The sequence below is a fragment of the Rhizoctonia solani genome, chromosome 11 (assembly GCF_016906535.1).
Source record: "Rhizoctonia solani chromosome 11, complete sequence".
NCBI lineage: Eukaryota > Fungi > Basidiomycota > Agaricomycetes > Cantharellales > Ceratobasidiaceae > Rhizoctonia > Rhizoctonia solani.
The window spans coordinates 1773374-1785674 of NC_057380.1; the positions used below are offsets into that span (position 1 = coordinate 1773374).

At 45.2% G+C, this 12301-nt stretch overlaps 4 protein-coding genes across 4 annotated transcripts; 3 read left to right on the plus strand and 1 right to left on the minus strand.

The window, feature by feature from the left end:
- Positions 1 to 759: 759 nt before the first annotated feature.
- On the plus strand, positions 760 to 1298 carry RhiXN_10576 (meiotic nuclear division-like protein; the record flags this gene model as incomplete). Its single annotated transcript, XM_043330392.1, has 4 exons — positions 760 to 803; positions 838 to 919; positions 980 to 1139; positions 1192 to 1298. The coding sequence occupies 4 exons, from the start codon at positions 760 to 762 to the stop codon at positions 1296 to 1298; spliced, it is 393 nt and encodes a 130-aa protein (XP_043184489.1).
- A 514-nt stretch (positions 1299 to 1812) lies between these two features.
- RhiXN_10577 (oxalate decarboxylase) lies at positions 1813 to 3912 on the minus strand (the record flags this gene model as incomplete). The annotated part of the gene is made up of 14 exons (XM_043330393.1): positions 1813 to 1878; positions 1935 to 2077; positions 2128 to 2204; positions 2263 to 2297; positions 2351 to 2386; positions 2449 to 2520; positions 2574 to 2828; positions 2877 to 2966; positions 3046 to 3102; positions 3158 to 3175; positions 3238 to 3265; positions 3317 to 3383; positions 3443 to 3516; positions 3569 to 3912. 14 exons carry the CDS (start codon positions 3910 to 3912, stop codon positions 1813 to 1815), a joined length of 1362 nt encoding a protein of 453 aa, XP_043184490.1.
- A 3115-nt stretch (positions 3913 to 7027) lies between these two features.
- Positions 7028 to 8139, plus strand: RhiXN_10578 (uncharacterized protein; the record flags this gene model as incomplete). Its single annotated transcript, XM_043330394.1, has 4 exons — positions 7028 to 7333; positions 7390 to 7555; positions 7683 to 7798; positions 7855 to 8139. 4 exons carry the CDS (start codon positions 7028 to 7030, stop codon positions 8137 to 8139), a joined length of 873 nt encoding a protein of 290 aa, XP_043184491.1.
- A 2204-nt stretch (positions 8140 to 10343) lies between these two features.
- On the plus strand, positions 10344 to 11502 carry RhiXN_10579 (uncharacterized protein; the record flags this gene model as incomplete). Its single annotated transcript, XM_043330395.1, has 6 exons — positions 10344 to 10457; positions 10532 to 10650; positions 10746 to 10872; positions 10931 to 10985; positions 11063 to 11130; positions 11230 to 11502. 6 exons carry the CDS (start codon positions 10344 to 10346, stop codon positions 11500 to 11502), a joined length of 756 nt encoding a protein of 251 aa, XP_043184492.1.
- Positions 11503 to 12301: the final 799 nt, after the last annotated feature.

The window sequence follows — 12301 nt, forward strand, 5'->3', positions numbered from 1 at the left end:
ATAAGGTAAGCTTTGTAGACCCACGTGATCAATCCACTGATCCTTACATCCTCTGTTCTTTGTTTCATCGCCGGGTTCGGTGGCATTCATAATAATTTGTCAAAATGGCAAGTTATTCTCAGTTGTCATTGCAAGCTCTTGATATAGTTAAAACCTCATCCATAGGCGCCTCGTGGTCTCTCTGTCGAAGAAAAGCGCGTCAAGCTAGTTGAACTTTTTCACGAGACTAGGGACTTCTATCAAGTAGGTATCTCACTATCGATTTTCTATAACTTTGAGCTACTTGTGCTCTTTATCCACCTTTCACTTCTTTGATGGTGTTCTGACTTCATTATGCTTGACCCAATACGTATCTGAACTGCAACGGCTACACTCAACCCAAACGTTAGCTCAAAGAACTTGAAAAGCTCGCTCCGAAAATGAAAGGAATTGGTAGGCGCTTTCTGTTATCCTAACGCCTTACTGGACTAATAACAAGCGCATATATTTCGATCCCTGTATTTATCCTTCCCCTTCACTAACGCATGATCTAATTTAGTCTCCCAAAGCGTCAAAGAGGTTCTTCAGGGGCTTGTAGATGATAATCTCGTTTCAATGGACAAGATAGGTAGCTCGAATTGTGAGTCCTCATGATTCATACACGCAAAGTGTCTATTATGTTGAAGAAAATAGTCTTTTGGAGTTTTCCCAGTGCAAGAGGAGCGTGCGTATACTGTTTTACCTTTTATGTCCTCCGGAAGGCACTGATTGCTTTTTAGAATGGTATGGGCGGAGCGTTCCATAGATCTTCAGGATGATGATACGTAAATAGTTAACACATAGTCTTACATCTGCAAGAGAAGAACTCGCGGCTTTGGAATCCAAGGTGACCTTGCTTACCAATGAAATAGACAACGAGATTCGACAAAGAGAAGATACGGTACGCTCCTCTTTGGCGGCTGATCGTAGATGCACCACCGTTTACATTACACTGATACAGGAAGAGCGCTGCATATCTCTCGCCCGACTTGCACAAAACTGCACCGCATTATCTGAGCTTGAATTCGAAATGGCACAGTATGGATTGGCTGATCCCGCAGTTTTAGAACGTAAACGACGGGCAGTAGTCTTGGCGCGCGAGGCGGCGTGTAGGTGGACCGGTAAGTTTTATCGGCTGACAGGAAGAAATCATTAATAAATAGAATTGATTAGATAACTATAGCGTATTATTCTCGCATATTACTAGAACGCTTGGGTGTGAGGCGGGCGAACTAAGGGAGTACCTTGGCATAGGAGAGGGCTATGAGGACATTGAGTAGGCACATGGTTGGGGTTGCATCGTAGAGAGTTCATCATATTTGTCGAGCCTCTCACACCGAATAAGACCTGTAGGTCGTATCAGTGGTTAATGTTCGAGCTGAAATATAAGTACATCCAACTGACAACCATAAGTTATCTAGCACCGAGCGTACAAAAGGTATTAAGCGACCGAAATATCTTCTCGTGTATTGATGAATGCGCCCAGCTCATAGTCGTTTACGTACTCCAATGTCTGCTGCAAATTTCCCAAGTTAAACTAACATGTGAATATTTTGCCAATTTGCTGAGCATATTTTATGTCAGAAGAGTTAATAATGGTAGGCATCGCGTCCCTTGAGGTAGCGGTTTTACGAAGAACTCCATTCATCCACGAGTTGTTGGGCACCAATTTAAATATTGTATTTTGGGCTATAAAAAATCGTGTTCTTGTCCATAGATTACTGTATTAAATAACATTATGAAATCTGAGGTGTGCAGTCCCCTGGTCTAGTTACTGAATGACAGTAGGCCGGCTCATACTACGATTGGCTTCACTTTCTGTAGCTTGCTGATCGTGTCGTCGCTCAACTGTAAGTGGGCCTAAGGTGCGCTGCGATGAGCATCAAACTAATTCATAGTCAGCCATGCAAACATACCTTGACCATATCTGGAGGTGTGAGGGCCAGCCACTGGTTGAGCGAGATATCCTCATACTTGTCAGAGTTGAAGATCTCAAGGAACTTGAGCGTCGTGTTCCCTATGTTCTCGACATAGTGCCCGAAAGATGGAGGAACATAGCCTAAAAAACTGCTTAGATCCCGAGTACATGAATGGATGGGGACTAAATACCAATATCTCCTGCTTGATAATTAAAGGTTCGTGCGTTGCCCTGTGCGGCAAAGACTGTTATGCGTGCTTCGCCCTCGCTATGTGCGATTTTCAGCACAATTGCAATTGCACAGAAATTCAGCTTCGACCACTTACATGAAGTAAGACCATTCAGGCTGAGTTGGATGCCACTAATAATGGACTGTGTCAAATCGGACCCTCAGGAGCCACCTATAAAACTCACGTGAAGCTCGCGCATCCCGCCGACCTCAACAGTAACCTACATTATGACAAAGAATTAAGCAATTGCCAGAGCACAGATGCAGTAATAGTGATAGTTACCTCCGCGAGTGCGATAGTCTTGCTGACTTCGAATGTACGTGAGTCGACAACTTTGACCGTCCCGCCGGGAAGCTAATTGATACAATAAGTCTCGATCTTTTTTAATCAATTTTATCTTCATGTACCTTGGTAGAGTTGGCCTTGCTTGCGGCAAATGTATAAGGCAATGTAGATACTCCTTGCGGGCTCTTTACTCCTTGCTCCTTAGCGCTGCCTGTTGGAACGGCACTCGGTAGCATCCACAGCTGACGGTTTGGAATGTGATCAAAGGCAGAGGCGTTGACCTGGAAGTTCTTGCTCAAGACTTCCTTAGGAACATGGGCCATCCACTCCGTAGCTGAGAAAGTAGAGTCTTCGCTGAACTCTCCGTCGTCGAAGACCTGTGAAACATATTAGAGTACAGAGTATGGTAGGCGGTGTGTACATACAAGGAGGAACTCGCAGCCATCAGCGGTATCGTTCAAGCCCTGAATCACATGCGGAATACCAGGAGGGAAGTACCAAAGATCTCCTGGATACTGAAAAGTGGATTGGGTTAGTTTGTACTTTATTGTTCGCATTCTCAGTGCGAAAAAATACTAAGCTCAGATGACGTACGACATCAGCGATATAGTTCTGACCCTCGGAATTCACAACAACAACACGACAGCTCCCCTACGAGACACAAATTAGGCATAAAACTCAAGGAAATTGCAAGGTCTCTACTCACCTCCAGAACATAGGCCCACTTAGCAAAGAGAAAATCAGGATTATTGACTTTTAGTTACTATGGTTGTGCAGTATACATACCTCTGCAGTGATATGCCAGTGCAGCTCACTACATGAACCGTCAGAACAGCTGCCGTGAGCCATCATGTCTGATACTCACCGAAGCGCTCCTGCTTTCAAGCGCATGTTTACACCGGCCATCGTCGTCGCAATAGGCATCGAATGAACTGAGCGGGAGAATATTGATGAGGTACATTTGGTACGACCGCAGCTATCTAAGACGCACCATTTTGCTGACGTGCCCACCCACCATCCTGAACACGATTGTGGGACAAACTGAACGGCCACTTTACGTTGGACCTTCCCACAATCGGGTGAGTTCGGGTAAATAATCAGCCAAACATCAGCTTACACTGCACCATTGTCGGTACTGGGGCTCGCCAGAAAGTCAGGATTTTGGCGGTCAAGAGGAATGTTCTGAGGTCCAAGGATCTTGGCGCCCTTCGATCCGCGGACAGGCTGAGGGAGTTCGTTCTGGAACTTGTCCAGGTACGACTCGTTCAGGTCGCCCGATGCGTAGGGCACTGTAGGGCTCGGGTGGGACGAGTCAGTCGTTGATGAAGGAATGTTTGTTTTAGACGACGAGATAGTAGTAGACGGATCCGCTACGACTGAAGAGCTCGAGTCGACAGCTGGAGCCGGAGCGCCGAGGACGCTCGCAGATAACGCAAGAGCCAAAGTGAGCGAGAAGTGCATCTTGAATATATCGATAGTATGAGAAATAAGCGATTTAGCTAGAGAAATTCCCTGGGGTGAACTGTCGGCCCGATGACGGTTTATATCGTCGGTGGGTTGGCTCGGCCGTTACTCTGTTTCGCGTCATTTTACAATTCGATCCGGCTCGCGCCAGCCCATGCCATAACTTTCCAAGTATGAAATCCGCAAACACATACGGCCATATTTTTGATAAGTACTACATCTTACTCGTTTATTGGATATACATGGCGCTTCAAACAGTTTCGCCGGTGAGCTTCGGCGCCGTGTCAATGTACGGTGTTCAAAAATGGAGGGAGATCGAAGTATTATCAAACGGTAATGAATAAGGATCTCATAAGATAGTATACCTAGAGTGCAACGGCTATGATTCATGATTACGGCCCTGAGCTATTTTGGTCACCCCTGCAATTCAAAGTAGGGTTTAGAAGAGACGATAATCTAAAAATAAAGTACACGGGCTGATGGCTTAACGCTGTTTGATTGCCACCCGTTCTCTTTGTCTGAAACTCCTCATAATGCTGAGAGCACTACAATATCCTGTGTTATAGGTCAGCGAGGTGAAAGAACTCCACCCAACTGCCCGACCGAGATTTCACGCTGATAGGGACCCGAGGAAAGAATCGGAGTCGTGTAATGAAATTGTGTACTGGCCGTAGTGAAATTTAACCGGATCGTGAAGTTTCCTGCATATCCGATAGCGGTTTGGCAATAGCGTCACTTCGATCAGCTTCGGTTCGAGTAAAGGTGTTTGTAGGTTTCAATGCAAACGGGATATCTAGATAGTACCCGAGCAATGAGTTACGGTTATCATTCGAATTCTAATCTAATACTATGAACAGGTACACAGTTTTGCGAATTTAATTATTCGCGCCTCGTTCTTGTACGCGCTTATACGATCCTTATGACCGTAACTCTAATTGAATCATCCCGAACATTTTCAACCTTACTGGCGAATTTGATGAGTCTAGCTCTGATTCTGAGCTCCTCTGTTAGTGTGGTTACAATACCCGACCAGGAAGACGACCCTTGATTCTACAAGATTGCTCGAGGGCTTACACGTACGCGAACAGCGAGCATTATGTTATTTCATTGATTCACAACGAGCTTGTGGTATGCCATATTGATCAAGAACCGATAGCTAGAAATTGACTACCGACTGAATATCTCTACAGCCCAGATTTCAGCCCTGTTAAACTCATGATGCTCGGACCTATTTGAAGCTGTTACGCTATTGGGGACTTTGGGGTTGCGATATTTTGGTGTCTATATGATTAATTGACGTTATCTGGGATCCGGCTCTTCTGATTGTTGCGCTCCGCTGATTATAACTGCGGAAGATGGTGATAAGAGGCTGAGAGTTCTTTCGGTAGGTCCTGGTCCGCAGTTATCCGATCTATAATAAATCAATTCAATACATATAGATTAGCCGATATTTGGGAGGGAGACTCACCGTGACCGGAGTCATCCTATTTGTGGTACATGATACACACCTGCAATTATGGTTAGTTGACTCTCTGTGGAAGAAGGATAGTAATAATCATTACGTCTGTTTTAGTTTGGACATTAGTTCCACAGTTGTCTGTAAGCGAGCTACGTGATAGGGGTTTAAGAATTACTTGTCAAATTATTCGAAAGAGCCCGTTTCGAGGCAAGGCCCTTCATAGGGCAATGGTAACGAGCCCAGAGTTAGGCGTAGGGGCCTCCCAGGTAGACAGTCACGTGATTGTCGATTATGCCCAATCAACCATCCATACTTCCACAGCATATTTGGTCCCTCGTCGCACTTTTTACTTTCCTGTTTTTCCCACATACCGTCCAATTCACTCTCCTCTACTCCCTGTCTCGTGAATCACCATTCCTGCTGGGAGTTTTTTATTGCTCCCGCCCCCTAGCCTTGCTCGACTGTCGTCAGGCTTGGCCACCCACCCATGAGTTCTGCTAGCGTCTCGGTGCTCCAGCTCTCATCCGTGCATTCCGTACCGGATCTCTCGCCCCTGCTGATATCTGACGACGGTCAGGTATGCACACACGTATATATATATCTATATTATTTCTATTCCAATACCTCTTCGATGGGTACATGAAGTTCTGGCTCTATTCATGTAATACTCCACACTAGACTTGATTAGAGTGGGATATTACAAAAACCATTTCGCAAACTCTCTATTAAGTGGCGTTGGTTACGCATATATGGCACGTTATTAATCAACTAACCAACTAACTGAGGGGGGGGGGGGGCGCAGGAATCGCTTAGTAACAGATGTCCGGTCATTATAAGCGCTGGAATAAACGTCGAAGCTCGAGAAGCTATGGAGGTGACTAGGTGGGGTTGTGTAATTTCCTATGGTACCAGGAAACCGCAGCGTCGATTATCACAGCCCGGTGACACTACGGGTCACACAGACCCTTGTTCGATAGCAGCAATTCTACGATAGATTTATATCGTGGTAAATCCAACCGTGTTATCACGGATACTTTGGAATTCTTTAATCGTTAGCTCTGGAGGAACGTGCCCAAATCACGGTTTCCCTTTCGGCTTCAGAGTCAAGAGGTGGGTCGATCCAATTTAGTTGTTTGTTAGACATGGGATAGGTTGCGATGTTATTTTACTTTCGTGTGTTGCTACTGTACTTGGGTAAACCTTGGCTATTTGGAATTTGAAATCGAAGGCTATGGAGGCGTTGAGCCAGTGCTAGATGTCGGAGAGATCTCGTCTGGTCAAGGTCTAACAGAGTCATTACTTCTATTCGGCTTGGTACTTTCGCTATAGATTTACGGTTCAGTTATCGAAAATTGGGGAGAGACACTGCATCAATTTTACCTACTGCGGATATCCAGGATGGTTGGTTCTAATCTAGCTGTGTGAGCAGGCTGGACTAGATTCGCCGCTGGATGAATGGAAGAGTTCACGAGTCGTGATGGAAAACTGTGCAACGCAGCCATCGGTGATAGGGCTTCCTCATTGGGATGCAGATCCCGAGCACAGCTCGGGCAGCACGCCGATAACATCAGGGGGATCCACGTATTAAAGGGACTTCAGTTTGGCTGACAGATAATAACCTGCTTTACTCCCCTGAATCTTTCTTGCATAACAATGTCGGAGAACGTGCAAAAAGCGTGGGTTTCTCGTCCAGTTGGTGGTATTCCAATTTCAGACGACTTGGGCCCATCCATTGTATTCGCAGTGCTCTACACGCTCTTGCTGCCCAATATAATCTACAACTTTTTCATTCGCAAACCACGCGCATGGAACATCATCCAGATTTCAACGGTCATTTTTGCGGTTGAACGTATAGCATGGTGCATTATACGTGCCGTTCAAGCTGCACATCCCGAAAGACGTTCTTCCGGAGGATTGATGAATTATGTGCAAGTCACTGTTGCACTCGGATTCGTCGGGGTGAGTTTTATACTCTATCTTTGAATAGCCACCTGGCCTAAGATCGAATTGCACAGATATCAAGCGAGGCCGTCAAACTCCTTCGCTGTACACTTGTGCATACCACTCTCCCCGAAAACGGTGCATCCAAAGACCGGAGAGCTGCAAGACAGTTCTATCGATACTTTTGTGTCTTTTTCGAGCTTGCTTTCCTGGGAGCAACTATTCCTGGCATAATCGCGGGTGGAAATATAGCTCTGCGCGCTTCGATCAAACAAGAGCCAATAAAAACATAAAGCTATTGTCAGTTGAATTTTGAAAGCGATATGTTTATATTCTAACTGAATTCGGTACAGAAAAGCTAGTTCAGGTGTTGCACTTGCCCTACAGGCAAGTACAGTCCTCATTTCGCTTCTGGCAGCGTTCAAAGTTAAAGAGATCAACCGTATGCGCTGCTTCGAGCTCGCATCCCTTACACTCCTCATCGTATGTGTTTTGTGCTTCTACATTTTTTTCTCCAGAGCTCATATGTCTATCCTAAGATGTCTGTACCTATGTATCGTCTCTGTGTCCTTGGCATCCGCACGATCGACGTTTTTACCCCAATTCCGAGCTACGATCGTGCACTTTTCTACATCTTCCACCTCGCACCTGAATGGATTTGTGTTAGTATCTTGCTCGGCACCAACGTTCGTGCAAGGTTTGAAACAGGCAGGTGGGCGACTATGAAACTTGCGGAGCGTGAGCGGGACGAGAGACTAAAGAAAGCTGAGGAGGAGGCCAAGCGGCTGCAAAAAAGCCCACCTACAGGGGGAGAAACCGTTTAAGCCTGTCTTTTTTTTTTACTAACGCTTTTATTTATTGACCCTGCAACTTGTATGCTGTCTCTTGGAGGTGTTTCATCGACTATGTATTGCTTGTTTTAGTACTTTAAGTCGTGCTGGAGTCAAGCATCAAGTGTCTTCGATCTAGAGTAGCCCATAATCTTTGCAAAATAATTATAGCTTGGCCTTGTACTAAATGGCTCATAATCGTGCCCATTCACAACAAGAGCACTTATAGATATCTACATCCAGCTGGAGTATCATTTTAACGAAACCGCGTCAAACAAAAATAGAGGTTATACCGTATGATATATTACTTGCACGGTGAACCCCCAAGGTCCGGATTATCCGAACCCCAAATCCGAACCCTAGGGTTCGGATCTTTGGCAAAATCCGACCCCCGGGTTCGGATTCTCAGCGCTCACGCCTGAGATTTGAAGGCAAAGCTCAAAGTCAGGGTTCGGATTTTTGGCAAAATCCGACCCCTGGGTCCGGATTCTGCCAAAAGGGTCCGGATAATCCGAACCTTCTGGTTTCACGGTGTTGGTATTTCCTCCATACCTAAGAAGTTAATATAGCATGAAGAGTGAGATGTCAACATAAACGGTACGGATACATAACAATCATAGAAACCAACAAGCCTGTACGAAGGCGTGCACATAGGAATTTAACAAAGGAAGGAATTTCTTAAAATGCGTTAGGCGAAGAAGTGAGCATATACATACATGTGTGATGGTATAGTAGAAATCGGAAAGCAGGGCATAGAGTATACTAAGGATAAGCATTTCGTATGTATAATAAGAGCTCATCCAATAAAGTGGCAGTCCATGGGCCAGCTTTTTTAAGTGTTTAGCAAAGCGTTGATCGGCTTGCAATTGTCCTCTTGATGAGTAATCTAGTTGTTATTGTTCTTTACCATGATACTTGTTTGAGTGGCGGATGGATTAAAACTTACCTCGGTAATTCGATAAGATGCCAAGTAAGGTTCTGTATGTATATATGGCATTTGACTAGAGCCCGATATCGTTAGCTCCGACCTCAGTACAACAGATACATTTTGCTGCTTACTCTTAAGCTTTGAATTATTGCAAATATTCGTGCGTGGTTCTATAGGTTCTATAGACTCCTGAGAATAATTGTAATCGATCGTGTTTCCAACAATATACATGTATAACATTCTTGACTCCTCGCTAGCGTTATATGCTTCTTTCGTTCGCCCCGACGGGCTAGGTCCACTGACAACTCGAGTAGTTCTCGAGCGAGGTTACCTTCAAATAGCTTAGGTTGTTCTGTAAAGAGTAGCGGTATGTTTCGACATTTTTGTCGGGCATCGAGTGTAGCTGTGTGATCGCCTGCTTGTGAGTGGACAATGGACATCCTACTCCAGTAGTTGGCAGCTGCACAGAAGTAACATAGTCAATTATACGTAAGAGCATAAGATATAAAAGCGAAGTCACTTCATAGGATGTGCTCATTGATACGTGCTTGGTGTTTGGTAGGATTGTGTTATTCAGCTGGAATGAGTTCTTCAGGTAGGTTTGGCCGGTGGTATCCATATTGTGAATGAAAATCTCACCAACAGCTAATAGATGAGATGTACCTATCGTTATGCTCCCTGGCACGCACTTTAAGTATGCCCCAATCAATTCGAAACTGCTTGAGCGGATACCCTCATGATAGGTATGATTGCACAGCCTGGTGGTTTGGCGCTCATCTCTTAGTGTTTTGAAGTCAGGAACAATTCCATGTACCGGTATGATTGGCTTGATTGCAACTTTTCAGACTCTAGGCGATACGTATTTGTTGATCCATGAAAGCCTATCCGGGATTATAAGATGGTGTGGTGCGCCACCATTGTCATATTGAAGACGCGGTTTGACGCGCAGCACGAGGTGGAGTTAAGCGCCGATGCTTGAGGCGGTGCCGGGGCTGAGCGCTACGCATTCATCTGCAAAAAATGAGCTTTGCTGCCAATGAGATCATGGGCAGCCCATGGTACTACCAAAATGAAGGGCTCTCATAAATGTTGGTTTGATAGGCTAGTATCCAACATATATATCGAGCCGAATTCACCCAGAGTGAATCAAATCGACGCGAGTGCCCTGGAGGCCCCACACCACATTACCTTAATCTCCTAAATTACAGAGCGTTTCTTTAATATGGGCAGACGAAACACACCCACATACAGCCCAAGAGTTGCCTCGACCATGCGCTCAGCCGTTACGTCTCTCCTCTGCTTTGTAGCACTACCCGTCATTCCACTCAGCTCAACGCTGGATACGTTGATCGAGATAGTGAAAGATATCGTCTATCTCTCTCGCGTATGTATAGAAAATTCACAAACAGAGCTCTGATGTATTTACCTTCCTACCCTTTGCAGATATCAATGCGGCAGGATCTTATCGTCTTCGGAGAGCACACCGAAAGAATAGTAAATCAGTTGGCTTCTGCCTTGAAGAATAAGCAACTTTCGCAAGATACCAATACGAGGAAGAGCTTAGAAGAACTTCGAAAGTAAGCTTGCTCCCTCTCCGTATCATTCCTATTACTTTAAAGGGGCACTCCGATATTTACTCCTCTCATCCAGAACTCTCGGACATCTTGCATAGAATGTTCAGGCTCAATAGCTCTCATGGAGCAATGTTTCGACTTCGGCGTGCGCTATTCCCCGAAGAGGATTATACACAGGTTGCACACATGAGACAACAACTTGACGATGCTCTAGCACTATTCAATGTGAGATTGCGATACTCGCCTCATTGATCACATACCGTATAAAGCTAAAATTTTATAGCTCGCTGCCAACTGTGAGCTGCTTGCTAGAGTTCCGCCTTTTCCAAACCCAGTGGGTGCGTACAGGGCAATGTGACCTGAAACTTAGTTATTGACTATCATCTGTATTCTCTCGAGCAGGCGATACGTGCAGACCGTCTGAGAAACCCGCATCACGGCCATCTGAACTCTAGTTTCGCATTCAATGGACTGTGGAGAGAAGTCAGCTCCAAGCACCGTTAAGCCAACGCTGGCTGGTGATTCGAATATCAAGCAACTTGACCCCCACGTTCCTCAGTGCGATTACTCGCCGGGAAATAGGCCAGCCAGGCGCCGAAGCGACTTTGTCGCATCCGAAACGGAAAGCGCGAATTGTTGGCCGCAGGCGCGGAGGTAAACCGTCTACTTCACTTGTTCCAGCGTAGCCGAAGGCCACTCCTTGCTATGGACCTCGCCATCGCTCTAAGCCACTACTCCGAGCTGCTGGTCAAATCAGGTTGTACTGCTGATGCGCTTGCTGCCAGCCAAGAGTCCGCACGCTTGTTCAGGTCTCTTGCTGAGAAAGGGCCAGAAGTTTACCACGATGCTTACTGAGCGCATAATCATCACTTGAACAGCATTGATAAACTTCTGGTCACATGCAGTACTCTAATTCTCGTCTATAGCACCTTAACTTATATCGTAACTATGAACTGTAGCCTCCCAAATCTCTTAACTTAGTTCTTCTGTATCGCCTTTTATTTAGAGCCTTCGTAATTATTGATAAGTTAGGTGACTTATTTTCTACCTATCATTATTTCACATTCCTTTAACTGCTATGAAGCTTACTTATTAATCCACTATGAACCTTTGTCATTTGCGCTCTTTCACTATGTGTATGGTTCCTCACGTATGCGAGCAACTTTCTCTACTTACATGTATGAACGCTTGAATATGTGCACTTTGAATATTTAATTCTATCATTATTATCACAAATCACTCGCGGGGTGAAGGAAGTCCCTGCGCGCAGCGAGGGAAAAATCTATCTCAGCAAGGCAGTATGCTCCGGAAAATGACTCGTGAGTCTCCCAAATCCTACATGCAGCACATCAGGCTTTCAGTAGATGAATTTACCCTCAAGCCCAAATCTACTGCTTAGGATCTAAGAGCACACCGATGTCTCAGCGCTTTGCAATTTGGTCTCCTTGTTCTCATTCGTGCGCTCATAGATTAGTAATAGACCCGTATATTCTTTCTTTCATTCTCAAATAGGTTAATCATGAAGGAGTTCCTGTATTATAGACAATCGGCACGAGACCCACGATGTGGAACTTTGTGTATCCAAGATATTAAAGCCGCCTCATTAGAGCTTAACTCTAGATATAAATATAAATCGGAGCTTTGAGACAACCAT